Consider the following 18,333-nt stretch of genomic DNA (forward strand, 5'->3'; position numbering starts at 1 on the left):
CATTTAGAATGGAAGGACAGATAAAGAGCTTCCCAGACAAGGTAAAGCTAAAGGAGTTCAGGATCACCAAGCCATTATTACATGAAACGTTAAAGGGACTTATTTAACAAAAAGAAGATCAAAACCATGAACATTAAAAAGGCAACAAATTCACAATTATCAACAACTGAATCTAAACCAAAACAAAACAAACTAAGCAAACAACCAGAAAAGGGACAGAATCATAGATATGGGGAGGGTTAGCAGCTGGGAGGGGGAAGGGGAAGAATGGGGGGATGGTGGGGGATTAAGAAGCATAACTGGAAGGAACAAAATAGACAGTGGGATGATAATTATAGTACAGGAAATGGAGAAGCCAAAGAACTTACATGCATGACCCATGGACATGAACTAAGGGGGGGTTGCTGGAGGGAAGGGATACCAGGCAGACCAGGGCAAAGAGGGGAAAACTGGGACAACTGTAATAGCATAATCGATAAAATATACTTAAAAAAAAAGGAAAGACATAAGATGCGCGAAGTGGGAAATCAGGAAATCCAACACAGGCAAGCAATCCCAGGATGATAGTGAAAGGAAATTCTAGGATGACAGGTGTGTACCAGCCACGAAAGGCAAGGAGACCAGATGGGACAAAACAGGAACAATTTCTTCAAGAAGATGGAGGAAAATGATGAACAACTGGTATGTCTGAACGCGTGAAAAAGATATTCACACATCTAGTGGAGTTTGGGGCTGAATTAGCAGTAAGTACATGGAAATGTACGTGGTATAGGGCAAGAGTAATACATTCAACCATGCATGGCGTTACATAATCTTAATAATGTAAATATTCCTAATCACAGTCAACAATGTAACAAGGAATTATAATGATGATGATGATGGGAAAAAAGGAGCAGTGAAGAAAATATGTAATGGTTGGGAAGCAGAATAGCAAAGCTTTATTTAAAAAATCAAAGAACTGCTTAAAATTTAAAAATCAAGCAAAAGCAATATGTAAGTGTTATTTGGAAATATGGTTAAAATAGCAAAAAAAATCAACTAAAAGAGTTGAAAGACTTGTTCTTGAGACAGGAATTGGGAAGAGGTCAAGGTAGGGTGTTTTTAGAAAAAAAATTGTAGGTTTTTTGACTCTTTAAACTATGTGTATGTAACTTTGACTAAGAACAGAAAAACAAACACAACATCTAGCACAACATCTGGCTCATGAAAATTCAATGTTAACCATTTTATTACTATGACAAGATAGATGACAGTTTTTCATATTACCATTACATTCATGTTAGGGATGACAATGCTTCCCCTACCAGAAATGCTACTTGATCTGTTTCAGACATGTTATTGACTACACTCAGAATATCTGGGCACATTTAGTAAAATAAAAAATTATAAAACAAACAAAAAAGTTTAACTCTGGGCATCAAATAATGATGAAATGTTTAAAATGAAGTTCATTTCTAAGGTAACTAACACATTGAATAGAAAAATGTTAAAAAAATATCCTCATTTTGCCCTGGCTGGCATAGTTCAGTGGATTGAGTGCGGGCTGCGAACCAAAGCATCGCAGGTTCAATTCCCAGTCAGGACACATGTCTGGGTTGCAGGCCATGGGCCCCAGCAACCAAACATTGATGTTTCTCTCTCTCTTTCTCCCCCACTTCCCTCTCTAAAAATAAATAAATAAATCCTCATTTCTTTCAGTTAAAGTGTTATAGAACACCAACAGATATTAAAATAAATCTTTACTTTTTAAAAATAAGCTAAAACAAATTTTACTTTTTTTAAGGACCTAAGAGAAAACCTCACTAAATACTGATAGCATGAGTTACTCCAGAACGAATAACTTAAAGAGGGCTACATAAGCCAGGTATTAAGTGTATTATGGGTATTCCAGAACATAAAGAACCTACCTTGTCAAGCTGACACAAGAATAGGGAGAGAAAAGTCAATGTACTACTCAACAACTGCAAGGTCTCTTAGAAAGAAAAGACCGAGTGTGAAGTGGACAGCTTTCGGGACAAGTCCCCAAGAGCACAGCATGGTTTCCGGGGAATGAAAGGACAGATGCACGTGTGGAAGTAGGGAGTCTGGAGCAAGGGACTTTGAAGCCGGCCGGGAGAGAAGAAAATGAGACAACACAGTGAGGCTACGGCCTGGGCAGGAGGGAGCTCTGATCCACAGGAGGGCAAGGCACCACTTTATCACACACCTTCTAAGATCAAACACGAACAACATAAATATACAAGACCCTCCGCAGCACGGCTTAATGGGCCAATTCAAAAAGACTCCATGAAACAAGTCCCTGAGCCCCTGGGTGTCTGGCTTCAAGACAATGTTACTCACAATCTTGACAGTTCATTCCCTGTTAAATAAGTTCCATATTTGGTGGAAGATTTTATAAATGGATAAAAACTGTATTTAAAAAAATAAAGAAACAGCCTTATGAAGACTGGCAGAACTCCTGCTGATAGGGTGGCGTGCCCGAGAGGGACACAGGGACGGGATGGCAACATTGCACGCACCTGTCCACCTCAGGCCCTCACCCCCTCCGTGCCCCCCCCAAGCTCATTAAGGCGCCTCTCGTGCACAGTCATAGAAACTTCACTATCTTAATTATTAAGCAAGGTGTTTGATGATATAATTTGTTAAATCGCATTTAAAGTGTATTTGCTGTCACAAAACATTTAAATGCAGTATTTCTTGTTGCATGTGTACCGTGAGGTAATCCCTTATTCTATAAAACTGAAATACTTAATTACTGAACAGCAAGTATTCTCAATTCTATATACACAGTGGGGCAAAAGTAGGTTTACAGCTGTTTATATGAAAAATAATACAATAATTAATAATGCAATAAATGCTGCGTGTCATGTACTCACAACTGTAAACCTACGTTTGCCCCCCCGCCCCACGTTTGGGAATTTTTAAGTAAAAAGAAACAACACCTTAACTAATAACTACATAACAACCTTTAGTTGTGCTACTGGTGTTTCCCTCTCGTCGCGTTGAGGACGGAGAGGTTTCCTGAGGGGGTTGTCTGTGTTAACTCCTCGATCTTTCCAGGGCGCTGCTGCTGGGAGGGGCAGGCCTGAGCCTCACACGGGCACTCAGTCCTCACTCAGTCCTTCGCAGCTGTTCCCACTGCTCTAAAAATATCCTCCTTCCTACAGGATTTCAAAAGTTCCAGGTTCTTTCTCAGCTAATCACATGGGTGGGGGAGTTGTTCAAAAATGTCTTTAAATTATAATCTTGGAAGTTTGTGACAACTGGAAAACAAGAGCATTTTTTGAAGAGGAGAAAGGGAAAAGGGGAGAAAGGGGAAAAGGGCAGTAGGCTCCCCAACTGTCTTATTGAACCCCCACTCCCCAAACGGGAGGGAGGTATTGTCCACACCCAGCATGTAAGGAAGCCGGCTCGGAGAAGCCCAGTGAAGTCCCGGAGCAAAGGAGGGCCACGACCTGGGTTCCCTCCACAGGGAGCCCTCGCTGCCGGGCACGCCGCCGCCTTCTCCTGCTGTTCGCTGAGCTGGTTCGCTGAGTACGACTGGGGGAGATCACTTTGTGACCCTCTTATTTTAGCCTGAAAATTCACTTGTTTTTCCAAACCCATGTGATAGAATGTATGTATAATTTAGACTTTATTGGACACATAATTCATTATTCTCTTGAATATTAGGTTAGTTTGCTGTTTTACCCTTCTCTGTTCTTACCAGTAAAGCATTACATTATTTAGGAAATCACTTCATAATAAATAAAATGACAATTTTGTAGGAACCAAAGGCCAGTTACATTGATTTTATCAAGCTATTAAATTCTAAAACAGATGAGGAAAAAGGATTTTAAAACTTTTTGAGAAATACAGAGGGCTGAGCACAGGGTCAGGGAAACCCAGCTCAAATCTGCCTTCCAGCGTCTGACCTAATCACCTTGACTGACAGCGGTCACTTGGAGCTTTGTGACCTCCGCGGGAACGCAGCCTCGCCCCCTCCCCCAGAGAAACAGAATGAGGGGGAGTGACACGTGTGAAGGCATTATAAACTCTTCCCAGGGTGGCACAGTTCAATTACCACTATTTTATAATTAAATACTGAAAACTCATCGGTGTGATTTTCAGACAGGTTTTAACAAAAATAATCACACTTGTATATGATTCACAGCAATTATTATTCATTAACTTTCTTCTAAATTTTAATACACATAGATAATGCCTTATTAATTCCCACTTCTTAGAATACCTCTGGCGTTGACCAGATGTATATTCATTGGCAAATGAATTAATGAGGCATTTCAGGAAGGCAGGTAGAGAGGACAGTGACAGGCAGTGGGTGAGGGCTTGCTCTCGGAATTCAGGAAGGCTGGATTCTGATTCCTGTTCTCCTGCCGAACGAGCACCTGTGTGACCAGGGGCTCCCGACGGCCTCCGTCTCATCTCTAAATGTAGGGACAATAACCCTACCCACCTCACAAAATCGTTGTGGAGACCCATGAGAATGCACCACAGACATCCTTATAATGCCCGGCTGACACACACAGCCCTCCCCACGTGTTAGCTGTTATCACGGGCGAGAACACAGACCTCAAGGGTTCCACAGACCTCTTGAAGTTGCGTACAAGTTAAGTGGGTGGCCTAAGTGACGTCTCCGGGAAAAGTCACACAGGAGTTAAAGTGGAAGTAATCACTGCTTTTTCAAAAAAATCTTGAACTTTACAAAATGACTCATAATAAGATTTAAAAATGTCTTTCCTTGAACAAAAGTAGACATAATGGCTTCTGCATTTCACATCAGAGTGTGAAGTTTATATTTTAGCAGTGCCACTAAAATACGTACCAGTCCATCTGTTGGCAGCTTCTTTGGCTACTTTATTTGCTTGACCTGAAAAAAAAAAAGGAATACATATGTGTGTGTATACACACACACACACACACACACACTCATCTATCTATCTGGAGATTATTTTTCTTACATGAACAAGTTTATACAAATAAAATGGCTATGGAAAAAAGCTCAAAGGTTTGAGATACAGGTTTGTAATAAATTTGTGGTAAATTTTATCACAAATATATCACAAACCTGATTAGCTCTCCCCCCAAATTTTAGAAGCTGTAGTTACATTAATCATTAATAGAAAGTCCAAGTGAACAATACCCCTTTCCTAAATGTCCATTATTATTGTACTTGCTTCTTTAAAAACAGGAAAGTCTGAGATGTAAATTGTTCACAGTTTACAACACCAAAATAAGATAATTTAAGTTTAATGGTAAGAATTTTAGTGTACTGTGTGTACACACACACACACACACACACACACACACATCAGATCACAATAAACCTGACCTAAAAAAATTTCAGTGGTCATACAGTAGCCCTATAGAAGGAAATATTTACTTACATTGAATTATACATCTTTCTATTAAATGTGGCTCTATCTATATTGTGTCTATCAAGTTAACCTACATAGCATATAACAATGCCATGATCAACTGGGAATAAATATTATGTGACAGAATTTATTTATTGGAAGGTAATTTATATACCACAGAATTCACTATATGAAAGTGTGTAATTCAGTGCTTTTTAGTATATTCACATGACTATACAACCAGAACTATCCAATTCTAGAACGTTCTCAATGCCCAGAAGGAATCCCATACACATTAGGAGTCACCCCACAGAGACCATGCATCTCCCTTTCCTCTTCACAGATCTGCCCGTCCTGGCACAGTGTTGCTGTTTCATCCATGTTGTAACATGTATCACTACCGCACTCTTTTTCACTGGCAAATAATACTCCACTGGCTAGATAAACCACTTTTTGTTTACCCATTCATCAAGTGACAAATATTTGGGTTATTATTGTTAATATGAATAATTTAATAATTTTTGTGTGAACATGTTTTCCATTTCAAGGTAGAGTATATACCTAGGAGTGGAATTGTTGGCTCAAATGGTAACTCTATGCATAACATTTCTGGGAACAATAAATTGTTTTTAGAAGTGCTGCTTCATCCAGTCACCCCCACCTCCCACCAATCTAACAGTTCCAATTTCTTCACATCCTCACCAACAATGAACTATTTTCTGTTCTTTTTATGACAGCCATTCTAATGGGTGTGAAGTGGTACCTCATTGTGGTTTTGATTTGCAGTTCCCTGTTGGCTAATGATGTCGAGCTTGTTTTTATGTGCTTATTGGACAACTATGTATTGTTCTTGGGAAAACTCAAATCCTTTGCCCACGTTTAAACTGAGTTGTTTTTTAATTGTTGAACTGTAAGATTTATATATATGTAAAATAGATATATTATATATCACATAAATATATATATTGGACACTTATCAGATACAAAATTTACAAATATTTTCTCCCATTCTGTGGGCATTCTTTTCACTTTCTTGATAATATACTCTGACACAAAAAAAGTGGCAAATTTTGATGAAGTCACATTTATCTACATATTTCGATTGCTTGAGCTTTTGATGTCATATCCAAGAAACCGTTTCCTACTCCAAGGATAAGCCTATGTTTTCCTCTAAGGGCTACATAGTTTTAGCTCATAGGCCTTTGATCTGGCTGAGCTGATTTTTAAATGTGATGTGAGGCGAGAGTCCTCATGGATTTACTTGCACGTGGATGACCAGTTGTGCCCAGCACCGCTAGTTGAAAACACTATTCACTCCTGATTGAATGGTCTTGGCACACTTAGGGAAAATCAACTAGGTTTACTTCTGAATTCTCAATTCTATTTCATCCACTCCATGTCTTTTGGCAATTCCGGGTCCCTTGCATTTCATATAGATTTTAGGATCAACTCATCATACTCTGAAAAAAGCAAATGGATTTTTTTATAGGCTTTACATTGAATCTGTAGATCAACTGGGGAGTATTTCCACCTTAACAACCTTAAGTCTTCAATCCATGAACATATGATGTCTTTCTATTCATATAGGCCTTTAATTTCATTCAATGTTTTGTAGTTTTCAGCATGTCATGCACTTCTTTGATTTTGTTCCTTGGAATTTTACTCATTTTGCTGCTATTGTAATGGGATTTTTTTTTCTTAATTTCATTTCAGAGTGCTTCGTTTTAGTATATAAAATATAAGAGATTCTTGTATATTGATTTTGTATGCTGCAACTGGCTGACCTCACTTGTTAGCACTAATAGTTTTTGTTTGTTTGTTGGTTTTGGTGGATTGTTTAGGGCTATACTGTAAATAGTGACACTTCTATTTTTCCCTTTCTGACAGATGCCAATTATTTCTTTCCTGCCTAATTGTCCTGGCTTGAACTTCCAGTATAATGTTGAGTAGAAGTAGTGAGAGTAGACATTCTTGGGGAAAGCATACAGCCTTTTACCATCCAATATGATGTTAGCTATGTGTTTTTTTGTAGATGTCCTTTTATTAGATTAAGAAATTGACTTTTATTCCCAGTTTGTTGAATGTTTTTTATTGTGAAATGGTGTTGGATTTTTTCAAAAAAAATTTTTTTTGTCTATTGAGACAATCATGTGGGATTCCACCACCGTTATTCTATAAATATGATGTACGTGATTGATTTTGTATGTTGAACCAACTTTGCATACCTGGGATAATTGTCAGGTAATCAGGGCACACAATCCTTTTTATATACTGCTGGCTCTGATTTGCTAGTATTTTGTTGAGAATGCTCACATTTATATTCATAAGCAATATTCATCTAGTTTTCTTTTCTTATAATGTCTTTGTTTGGTTTCAGTATCAAGCTAATACTGACCTCAAAGAATGAGTTAGGAAATGTTTTCTTCCTTCCCAATTTTTTTTAAAAAGATCTTTCTTCTCTAAACTGGTAGAATTCTGAAGCATAGACTAGGCTTTTTATTGCAAAAAGTTTTATTTTCATTTCTAATTCATTCTCTTTACATGTGAAACATCTATTTAGATAGTCTATTTCTGCTTTAGACAGTTTTGGTAGTTTGTATCTTTTGAGGAATTTCCTAATGTCACCTAGCTTATCAAATGTATTGACCTACAACTGCTTATATTTCTTTTTATTTCTGTAAGGTCAACAATAATATTCCTTCTTTCATTCCTGATTTTAGTCATTTGAATCTTCCTTTTCCCTTGATCAGTGTAGCTAAAGGTTTGTCAATTTTGTTGATTTGCTTAAAGAACCAACTTCTGGTTTTGCTGATTTTCTCATTTTTCGATTCTCTATTACTCTTACTTCTGCTCTATTCATTATATTTTCTTTCTTCTGTTTGCTTTAGGTTTAGTTTGCTCTTCTTTTTCCAGCTTCTTTTTTTATTTAAGATTTAATTAATTTATTTTTAGACAGAGGGGAAGGAGGAAGAAAGAGAGGGAACGAAATACTGATGTGCGAGGGAAAGGTCAGCTGGCTGCCTCCCGTGTGCGCCCGGACTTGGGACTGAACACACAGCCGGGCATGCGCCCTCACCTGGGACTGAGCCAGCAACCTTCTGCCCTGCGGGATGATGCCCAGCCAACTGAGCCATATGGCCAGGGCTTTTTCCAGTTTCTTTTTTCTTTAAGGATTTTTAAAAAAGTGTGAGTTGAGGCATGTTTAAACACTCATTTAGGCAATTTACAACTCTGCCTTAGCTTTCACTTCCTGCTTGCAGAATGTCAAGGAAGGTCAGTTAGAGGTGGGAAATTAGGAACTTCTCAGGTCTTTCCTGAGAATGTACATAGACGTAGGCAATGCATGTGACCTTCCTTCTACATTTCCAGGAACATGTTGATTTTCAAGGTGCTGACAAACATGTCTTTCAGTCTCTCCTTTTTTAAAAGTAATTTGTTGTTCATAGATTTTAGAGAGAGAGAAGGAGAAACACTGACTTGCTGTTCCACTTATTCATGCATTCATTGGTTAGTTTCTTGTATGTGCCCTGACCAGGGATCAAACCCACAACCTTCGAGTATTGAGACAATGCTCTAACTAACTGAGTTACTAGGTCAGGGCCTCAGCCCTGAAGCTTTTTGAAGCTTTTTGGTTAGTCTGTTTGCCATAGTTGCTGTTCATCACCTAAGACAGACACAAACTTAAAATTCTTGCCTATAATTGTTTTAGAAAAACACGCCCCAGGGAGAGGCTGTTAGCATTGAGCATACTCCAATGCAGGTCAATTAAAGACAATCCTTTCTACTGGTGCCTTTCCGAGAACCACCAGAGACATCAAATCATGACAGTTCTTTGGGAATGAGGGTCTTTAAGAGATTCAGCTTCTTTCTGCTTCCTCTGATACCAGGATGCAGGGCTGTTTTTTTTAAGCTGGAGAGTAGGGGTTGAACACAGGGCGAGTTAAAACACCACAAAACACCTATTCTTGCTGAGATTCAGCCATTTCCTTGACTAGGAAACTGTTTCTTTTGTTTTTAGAATTCTGACAAAGTTGGGACAATTTTTGCCAGCTTTCATGGAAGGATAAATATTTTCAGAAGTCCTTACTATACCATTTTTACTGTCATCCTGGCATTTATTTCCAAGAAAAGTTGTTAAATACTTTTAAGATTTACTTTCAAGTATTTTTGTGGGAATTCAATTCTTACAACTTATTTCACTTGTTCTTAAGCAATGGTCACAGCAGCTAAAATTAAATTTTATTTTTTATAAATTATTCCTTTTACTTAATTCTTGAATATTTGCAACTAATATTGCTAATACCTGTTTAATGATATCAGTAATTCTACTGGCATGATGAAACATAAATATTTCCTGCAGGAGTTATTGAGAAGAGATAATACATAGCATGTCTACAAGAATGTAAGAGTTACAGCTATTATCAGGAGAAAAACTGTTTCAAAATGAATCATGACAGATTTAAAGATAAGCCTAATTGTTGTAATATGGGTGCTATAGTCATGCCACTAAGAACCAAATCCTTGCCCTGGATGGTGTGGCTCAGTGGATTGAGCCCCAGCCTGCAAAGCAAAAGGTCGCCGGTTTGATTCCCAGGCAGGGCACGCATGTGTGTTATGGGCCAGGTCTCCAGCAGGGGATGTGCGAGAGACAACCACACATTGATGTTTCTCTCCCTCTCTCTTCCTCTCTAGAGATAAATAAATAAAATCTTAAAAAAAAACCCCAAAACCCCAAATCCTATCAAAATCAATTTGTGAAACTCATAAACCTTTAATCCAGTATAACCTGTTCCACAATAACATGACAGCCAAATACTATGTAATCCTTCATTATCAAAAAGCACATTCAAAAACAACAGTCTCATTGGAGAAAGGGGATGTGGGGTGAGTAGAGGTTGAAGTCTAAAAAAGTTCTTTAGATTCAGTGACAAGGAGATCATTGCCATTTACTAATTATGTATTTAAATTTCTCGAATCTGTGGGTGATAGTCTCTGTCGAACTGGAAAACAATCCAGCCTTTATTTCTGATGTAAACGTCTCCAGGTACTTTTCTGGCCTGCAGCCCCCGCCGCCCCAACATGCCCTCCTCTGGCGCCCCGACTACGGCAGACCGGTCACAGGTGCTGCTGTCAGCAGAAAGTCTTGAGTTTCATTTTGGATCATTTCTGTTGCTGTGTCTTCAAATACTTTCTTTTCCTTTCAAATCCTTTCCTTTGCAAAGTTTAATCTGCTGTTTTCCCAATTCAGAAATAGTCATCTCTGCAAATTTGACTTGGGTCTTTTTTATACCTTCCATGTTTCTACTTAACTTTTTGAACATACAGAATACATTTACAATAACTTTTAATGTCATAATCTCCTAATTTAACTGTCTGCGTCAGTTCTGGGTCACTTTTGATTGGCGGTTTATTCTTCTTACAAAGATCATGTTTTCCAACTTCCTTGACTGCCTGATAATCTTTCATTGTGAATTTTATTACATTATTATTACATTACGAATTTTATTTTGTTGGGTGCTAGATACTTTTGTATTCCTGTAAATGTTCCTGAACTTGTTCTGGGATGCCAAAAGTTACTTTGAAACAATGATGCTTTCGAGACTTGCTCTTATAGTTTGTTAGGTGGGTTGAGAGGAGGCAAGACCTTCTTGAGTACTCTACCGGATGCCTTGTGAATTACACGTTTTCCAAGCTGGCTGGTAAGAGTAAGCGCTATTCCTGGTCCTGTGTGACTGCCTGGCACTGTTCCTTCTAATTCTTTGAGACTGTTCTTTTCCCAGCATTGAGCAGTCTCCTCATATTCATGAACCGAATACCTGAGAGGAACTCTTTATAAATACCCAGGGTCCTCAAATTTCTGTGTACCTCTCTCCTCTCTAATATGCTGCCCTTGCTCAGCTCCAGCCACGCTGATCTCCCTGATCTGCCGTGCCTTCTCGTCAGTTAAGGGAGTCCGCAGAAGTCTGCCTAGGTTCTCCTTTCTTGTGCCAAAACCAGGAAACTCAACAAAATAAGGAGGAACAATGATAAGGCTTACCTTGTCTGCTCTAATGATTACTACACTTTGTTGTCTGATATCAAGCATCTTGAAAACCATTATTTCATATATTTTTGTTTCAGGTGGGAGGATAAATCTAGTGCATTACTCTCTGTGCTGGAAGTGCCATGTCTGAATAAAGTTTTGTGAGCTGACTTTTTGTGAGAAATTGTTTCTCTAGACAAGTATAAACTGAAATTAGACTAAAGATTGTGTTTATAGGTACATAGGCTTTGACAGTCCCCCCACCCCACCTTTGGATTGTAGTTTGGTAGCTTTTTGTAGAAAAAGATATCTTACCTTGATAGCTAAAATATATTTATGAAATAATGTAATTATGCTGCATATCTACTGTCTATTAAGTATGTTCTAACTTTCTATAATTAATATATAATAAAAATAGTGGTTTTTAATGGAGGAAACAAACAGCATGAAGCCAAGAAGGAAGAACTTATGCTCATTGCCCTATTAAGATCAGAAATGTACAATGTGAAAATGTCAAAAACTACCACATCTGTAATAAATTCACCATTGCAAATTCTATAGGATCAAAACATAGATCTATCTTATATGGCTGTACAAATAAATATTAGAAGATAAGCTAGGTCTGATGTTGAGGAAGACTGATAAAGTCTCCTAACTTGTTCTAAACCAGAAAATGTCCTTGCCATTCAAATGGACCTCATACCCATCACCCTCACTGACGCTGGCATGTTTGCCTTGGGCTGAGAACCAACTAGCCAAGCCCTAGCATTCAAGGGTTATGACGAAGAGCAGAATTCCGGCAACCGCTATAAAATCAGTTACAACTTCCTCTTCAGCCACGCTTCCTGCTCCCCAGAAAATTCATCACCCTCTGTATACCCCGAAACTTCTTCAAGTTTTATTTTCCTTTTTCAGAGGCGACGCACTTGCCGCAGCTGCTGCACGACCCAGAGGCATGTGGAATGGCAACATCTGAAACCACGTGTCCGCAATAAAAGTTTTCCCGCTTCACGAATCAGTCTGGACAATTCTCTGTCCCCGCTGATTGTGTGCAGCTCACAGTGACCTGCTGCCTTAGGGGCACCGCTGGTATACGACAGAGTAGTTCTGTCAAAATTATGACAAGTACTGTAAAAAGGGGAGGCCATAAGTAGAAGTGATATCATCAGCCAGGGTCGTCTAAGCAGCCGAGGCAACACGAGGGGGACCACAGAGTGGAAAGGCAGAAGCCTTGATCAGCTATGGCGAAGCGCTGCGGGTGCTGGACAGCAAAGAGAATGCAACAGGTAAGCAAGAGTTGGCACTTCAAGGAAAACGTCCAAGGATCCCACAAAACTGAAATCAGGAAGCGAGGTAGCACCAAGTAAGAGTATCAAATGAAGGATCAGATTTGGTAACTGTTGTACTGTGTGAAAGCAGAATTTTCATGCTGAACTGCTAGACGGTACAGCTATACTGATCCTGAAAACAAACCAGCTGAAGGTATTGAATCTGGGTAATAAAACTGTTCTTAGCCTGGGCCGGGTGGGTCAGTTGGTTGGATTGTTGTCCTGAACACCGAGAGGTCGCAGGTTTGATCCTTGGTCGAGGCACGTACGGAAGGCAACTAATCAAAGTTGCTGTCTCACATCGATTTCTCGCTCTTTCTCAAACCGATAAACATATCCTTGGGTCAGGACTTAAAAAAAAAACAAACACACTATAAACAAGACACAACATTTGATGTCCTCTTTACCAAACGGTCTGGGTTTTCTTTGAAAGATGAAGCATGAAGCATGAGCAGATGAAACTTCCTGGCAGTAACCTCCTACTTTCTCCTGCCACTCTGCTGTCCTTGTATTCACTGAGCATCTCATCTGATATCAGTTAAAACTTTAAAACTGATTAAAGTGGTTAATTTTGTAGCAATAGATTTGGTTAGCACTTTTCTTCTGCAGGATGACGATAAATGAAATGAACCTGTGGGTGGCGTGAAAGAGCTAACCTGCCTCCCCAAAAACCTAATCACAGAAAGTGACTGGCTCAGCGGGCTCTTCTGCCTCCACCTCTCTTTGAAAGCCGCCCTGGACAATCAACGGAGACACAGACACATGCCACCCTCTAGGCCGTACCCCATGTGCGGGGACACGCCCCCTGGAGCTGCGAGATGGAGACCTGTCTCTAAAATTAAGTTTAACTTCAACATTACACAAGAATACCATCAAGGATAACTTAATTATAATCAAACCAATTGGTTAATTTTCAAGTGCCAATAATTAAATGAGCACTTATAATATACCCTTTCATTTCTTTAAATATTCAAATTTCTATCTTTACATAAACCTACACAAATTATTCAAAACGAAGCTCTGAAGACTCTGGTTTAAAAGTAGGTCAAAACATCATTGTATATTCAAAAGGCAAGTCAACGCACAGGCTGACTTTCTGCGACTTGCAAACACTTATATTTTTGTGTCATTTTCCCTAGAAGATGATGGTGGATTTCCTTCTCGAATCAAGGTACTTGGGGCCAACTTAGCTCCCTCTCTGACTCCTTAGTTTCCTAAGCTTATATTTTATGTCTTTATCCTTCTGCCCCACCAAACTTCTTGTTCTGGAAATGCTTCTCATTTTAAAGCTACCACTGTTCAATGCTTTAACATTAAGTCTCCTCAAAGGAAATTTTCATGCAACATGAATACTATTAATGGCTTTATTCTCTCATATACTTGTAGAATGGTTACCAGGCAACCAGAAGTACAAAGTCTTCTGCATTAGCAAAGTTAAAACCCTCAATATGTGACATAAGCTTACGTATTTCTTCCACGACTTGCGGGTCACATTCTTTGTATTTCTCCAGTTCTGCCTTGAGCTGGTCCCTTTGTTCTCGAAGTGAAGAAAGCTGTTTTGCTAGCCTGTTTCGCTCTTCCTGCATTTATAAAAAAATAGTTTTATGTATAACTAAGGCAAATAAAATGCCATATATTATAAGGTTATGTACTTTATATAGACATTTTCATTTTATTCCTTACAACTGATGCATTAGGCTTTGACAATATTATAAATATACTCTGACATCTCAAGCATCCTATATATATGAACATACATTGACTAACTGAATGAGAATAGGTAGAATGAAAGGCTCATAACAGACAAGAGATCACCAACCACACCCAAATCATATATGCTCCCCAATGAAAATATGGGAGGAGAAAAAGCTAATTAATGAAGATGGGAGAAGCAGAATGATGAACACCTGTGTGGACACATGACCGTTCCAGACACGGAGAACTGGAGCCACCTCACGCTGCTACAAGCACAAAGATCTTTGCCAAATCACTTGAGCTTCCACCAAAGTGGAGACAGTAATTATGGCTGCCTCCTTGAACTGTTGGCAGAACTGAATAAATATAAAAAATGCATTTGGAACAGTACCTGCCTGGCTCATATTAAGCAGAGTATTTATGTTAGCTATTTCTCCTTCCTCATCATCATGGTCAGCATCATCACCATAAATAATATCTAGTAGACAGGAGCTGCGTATTTCCGGAAAACCCTGACGGGTGAGTGCGGGATGGTCATTAGAATGCATCTTTCTCAGGAGCCTCTCTGAACCACTATACTCCTCGCCAGCCGCAGGCACCAGTGAGGCGTGCCGCTGGTTCTTCGCCTGTCGCAGTGGTGCCGGGGGCCTGGGTAGCACTCAGCAGCCTGGCTGACAACTTGTGGGCATGGGCAGGTCACCATTAGTTGAAGGTGCCTCTACAAGTTATTGCCAGTGTTAAAGAAAAAAAAGGATCAAGTAAAGAAGTGGTCATCACTGCCGTCAACCGAAGAAGAAATAACAGCTTCAGGGTACACCCAGAACGTCCCTTCCCCTGAATATTCTTCAGAAATCACCGTTCGGCGGTTCCCAGCTGTGACGATGCTGGCTATTCGAGTGAGAGGAGGTGTGTAAAATAACCCAGAAAGGCATAAAGCCACTGTAAACCCGAGATGTATTCTTTCCTACCATCCGACAAGTTTTTGAGTCTCTTTCACAATCAAGTGGTACAAACAGAAGCCTGCATAGAATGCGTAACGGTTCGTGTTGATCTTCAATATTTTCTCAAGTCATGAATCTATACCTGAGATGACGATGACACGAGAAAGTAATTTTTCAAAAACCCCAACACAATACTTTAGAGAACACTGCACTTTAAAAAATAAGAGTAAGTCAATATTCACTTAAATAATTGAGAAATATTAAAGGTCACAAGGATATTATATTGATAGTTTTCAATTTGTTCTGGGCCAAGACTTAAAAATCAAGACTCTTAAAAACATATATAAACATTTATATAGGGCTTACCTTATGCCAGGTTCTCTTCTAAGTGCTTTGCCAATATTAATTTACTCCACACCATTTCCTAACGAAGTAGATTTTATTATTCCCCATTTTACAACTGAGAAAATCAAGGGCAGAGAGTTCAGGAGACTTTCAAGCCCAGGCCGTCTGGCTCCAGAGTGTATGCTGCTGTGCTATGCTGCCGTATACGACACCATAAAATAATAACGCATCTAGATTCACAATTAGTGAGTCCTCCCAGGGCAAGTGGCCACACCCTTTGCCGCGACTCGCTTCTCTCCCGGCAGAAACGGCACGCTCCTCACAGGACCCCGTGCGTCCTTACTCTCCCATTTAGAACCGGTTCAAGGGTCCACCGACACAGACTCACCGTTTCTTGGCGGCCAACTTTAGCTTTCTCGATGCTTTTCTGTAGGTTGGCGTGCTTTTGGTTTCCCTCGGATAACTAGAGAAGTAAAACAAATAAAATGGTTTGTTGGGGTAAACCTGCTAAACATGAAGCTTACGGGTCAAAAAGATATAATGAGATTTGTCTTCAGCCCAAGACAATATAACAAAAAGGTCAAAGACTCCACTGAGAACTACTCTAATTCAAAGAAAACCAAGTACCACGAATCATTAGGACAAACTGAAAAACAAGTTTAGAAATATTTCTTCCTATCCTATGCAGAAAATGAATAACATGCTGTAATATTTTCTAGTTTTCATGTATCATGTTCCCCATGCCCATTTCAAATAACTTGAGGCATATTATTTAAAAATTGAATTTGAGCCCTGGCTGGTGTAGGTCAGTGGATTGAGCACGGGCTGAGAACCAAGGAGTCGCCGGTTCAATTCCCAGTCAGGTCACATGCCTGGGCTACAGGCTAGGTCTCCAGTAGGGGGCACATGAGAGGCAACCACACATTGGTATTTCTCTCTCTTTCTCCTTCCCTCCCCCCCAAAAATAAAATCTTTAAAAAAATAAAAATTGAATTTGAAAATTCAAAACCTATTCTATATAAATTCTCTTCAAATTTCATTTCGCTGTCTTTTTTGTTGTTTTTAACATTATTACAGATATCTCCCACCTTCCCCACCTTTGCCCTCACCCAGCCTCACTTAAACTATTTCTTGTACTCATATGTGACCTATTTCACTAACAAAGACAAAAATTAATGCAGCACTTATTATTCTTGAATAAGTTACCTTATAAGGAATTGATTCTTTACATTCTAAGTTCTCATAGAATAAAAAAATTTTTAGCCTGTGGCCAATTTTATGTACCTTAAAAGTGATCAGTTTACGTGTTCTACTAAGCTTAGGAAGTAGTAAATTATATATGAAAATGGATTACAAGCCCTGGCTGGCGTAGCTCAGTGGATGGAGCGCGGGCTGGGAACCAAAGTGTCCCAGGTTCGATTCCCAGCCAGGGTACATGCCTGGGTTGCAGGCCATAACCCCCAGCAACCGCACATTGATGTTTCTCTCTCTCTCTCTCTCTCCCTCCCTTCCCTCTCTAAAAATAAATAAATAAAATTTAAAAAAAAAAAAAAGAAAAAAGAAAATGGATTACATAGTGTACCCACATAAAGACCATAGATACAGCATATTCATTAGCTGTGGCTGGGCCCATGTGCAAAAGGACTGATTAATTTCAGAACATTGCTTCCCCTTCCAATTTTTTAAATCTCACTTGAGCCCACAAATAAGTAAATAGTCACAGGGAATTCCCAATACTAAATTCTCCACCACATCTTTTGCTATAAACTAGTAAGAAATTACAGACTTATTTGATTGGGTAATGGTCTTCCTAAAATATGTTCCAATCCTCTCTCATGCTTGAGTCAAAAGTCCTTTAGAAAATAAGGATGGAATGAGTGATTTTGTTTGGCTGATTATAAGAAACTGACACTTCACAATATGGAGAGGGTGGACAATACTTAGACACACTTTTTTGCTTAAAAATCACAAATAGTATCCTCAAAAAGCTGGTAGCTCTACCCCAGGAAATCTCCCACTTTGCAACATGCACAAAGGGAACGTTGTCAGCTTTCTCTAATGGCCTCTCGTCACCGACTCTAATCCGCAGCACGAACAAGATCCACCTGTGAGGCCACCACCCCAAACCAGTTATACCTCTTCGTGAGAGTAATTATATTCTGCAGTTAAAAAAAATTAAAATCTGCTGTAGATTTAAGATCCAGAAAAGCTCTAAAGCCCTAAATTTAGCAAGGACTTCTAGTTCTTTAAGAAAAGAGGTGTTCCCATTTATAAAATAACACCATGTTTAAAAAGTTAATATTCCACCCTTAAGGATCCACTTGAAATAATAAATGCATGTACTATTTAAATTCAGGAAAGGAGAATTTTCCAATAAAAAAATGCACACATATATGCACATACATACTACCATAACATTTTTCTATTAAAAATGTTTTTTAAGATTTTATTTATTTGTTTTTAGAGAAAGGGTAAGGAAAGGAGAGAGAGAGAGAAATATCGATGTATGACAGACACAAAGATCTGTTGTCTTTTGCAAGCCCCTAAGTGGGGTCCTGGCCTGCAACCCAGGCATGTGCCCTGACTGGGAATCGAACTGGCCGGTTCATAGGCCAGCACTCAATCCACTGAGCCACACCAGCCAG

The 18,333-nt window shown here is 39.2% G+C and overlaps 1 protein-coding gene across 1 annotated transcript in view; it reads right to left on the bottom strand.

Moving 5' to 3' along the window:
* Positions 1 to 18,333, bottom strand: part of MND1 (meiotic nuclear divisions 1) — a 50,252-nt gene that overhangs the window by 1,646 nt on the left and 30,273 nt on the right. Inside the window, exons 5-7 of the mRNA XM_045831600.1 lie at positions 16,077 to 16,151; positions 14,173 to 14,287; positions 4,826 to 4,870 (exon numbers count right to left, since the gene is read on the bottom strand). Coding sequence (XP_045687556.1) covers positions 4,826 to 4,870; positions 14,173 to 14,287; positions 16,077 to 16,151 — 235 coding nt within the window. The remainder of the gene's footprint in view (positions 1 to 4,825; positions 4,871 to 14,172; positions 14,288 to 16,076; positions 16,152 to 18,333) is intronic.

This window comes from Phyllostomus hastatus, unplaced genomic scaffold, assembly GCF_019186645.2.
Source record: "Phyllostomus hastatus isolate PE091 unplaced genomic scaffold, TTU_PhHast_1.1 phas_contig_159, whole genome shotgun sequence".
Taxonomy (NCBI): domain Eukaryota; kingdom Metazoa; phylum Chordata; class Mammalia; order Chiroptera; family Phyllostomidae; genus Phyllostomus; species Phyllostomus hastatus.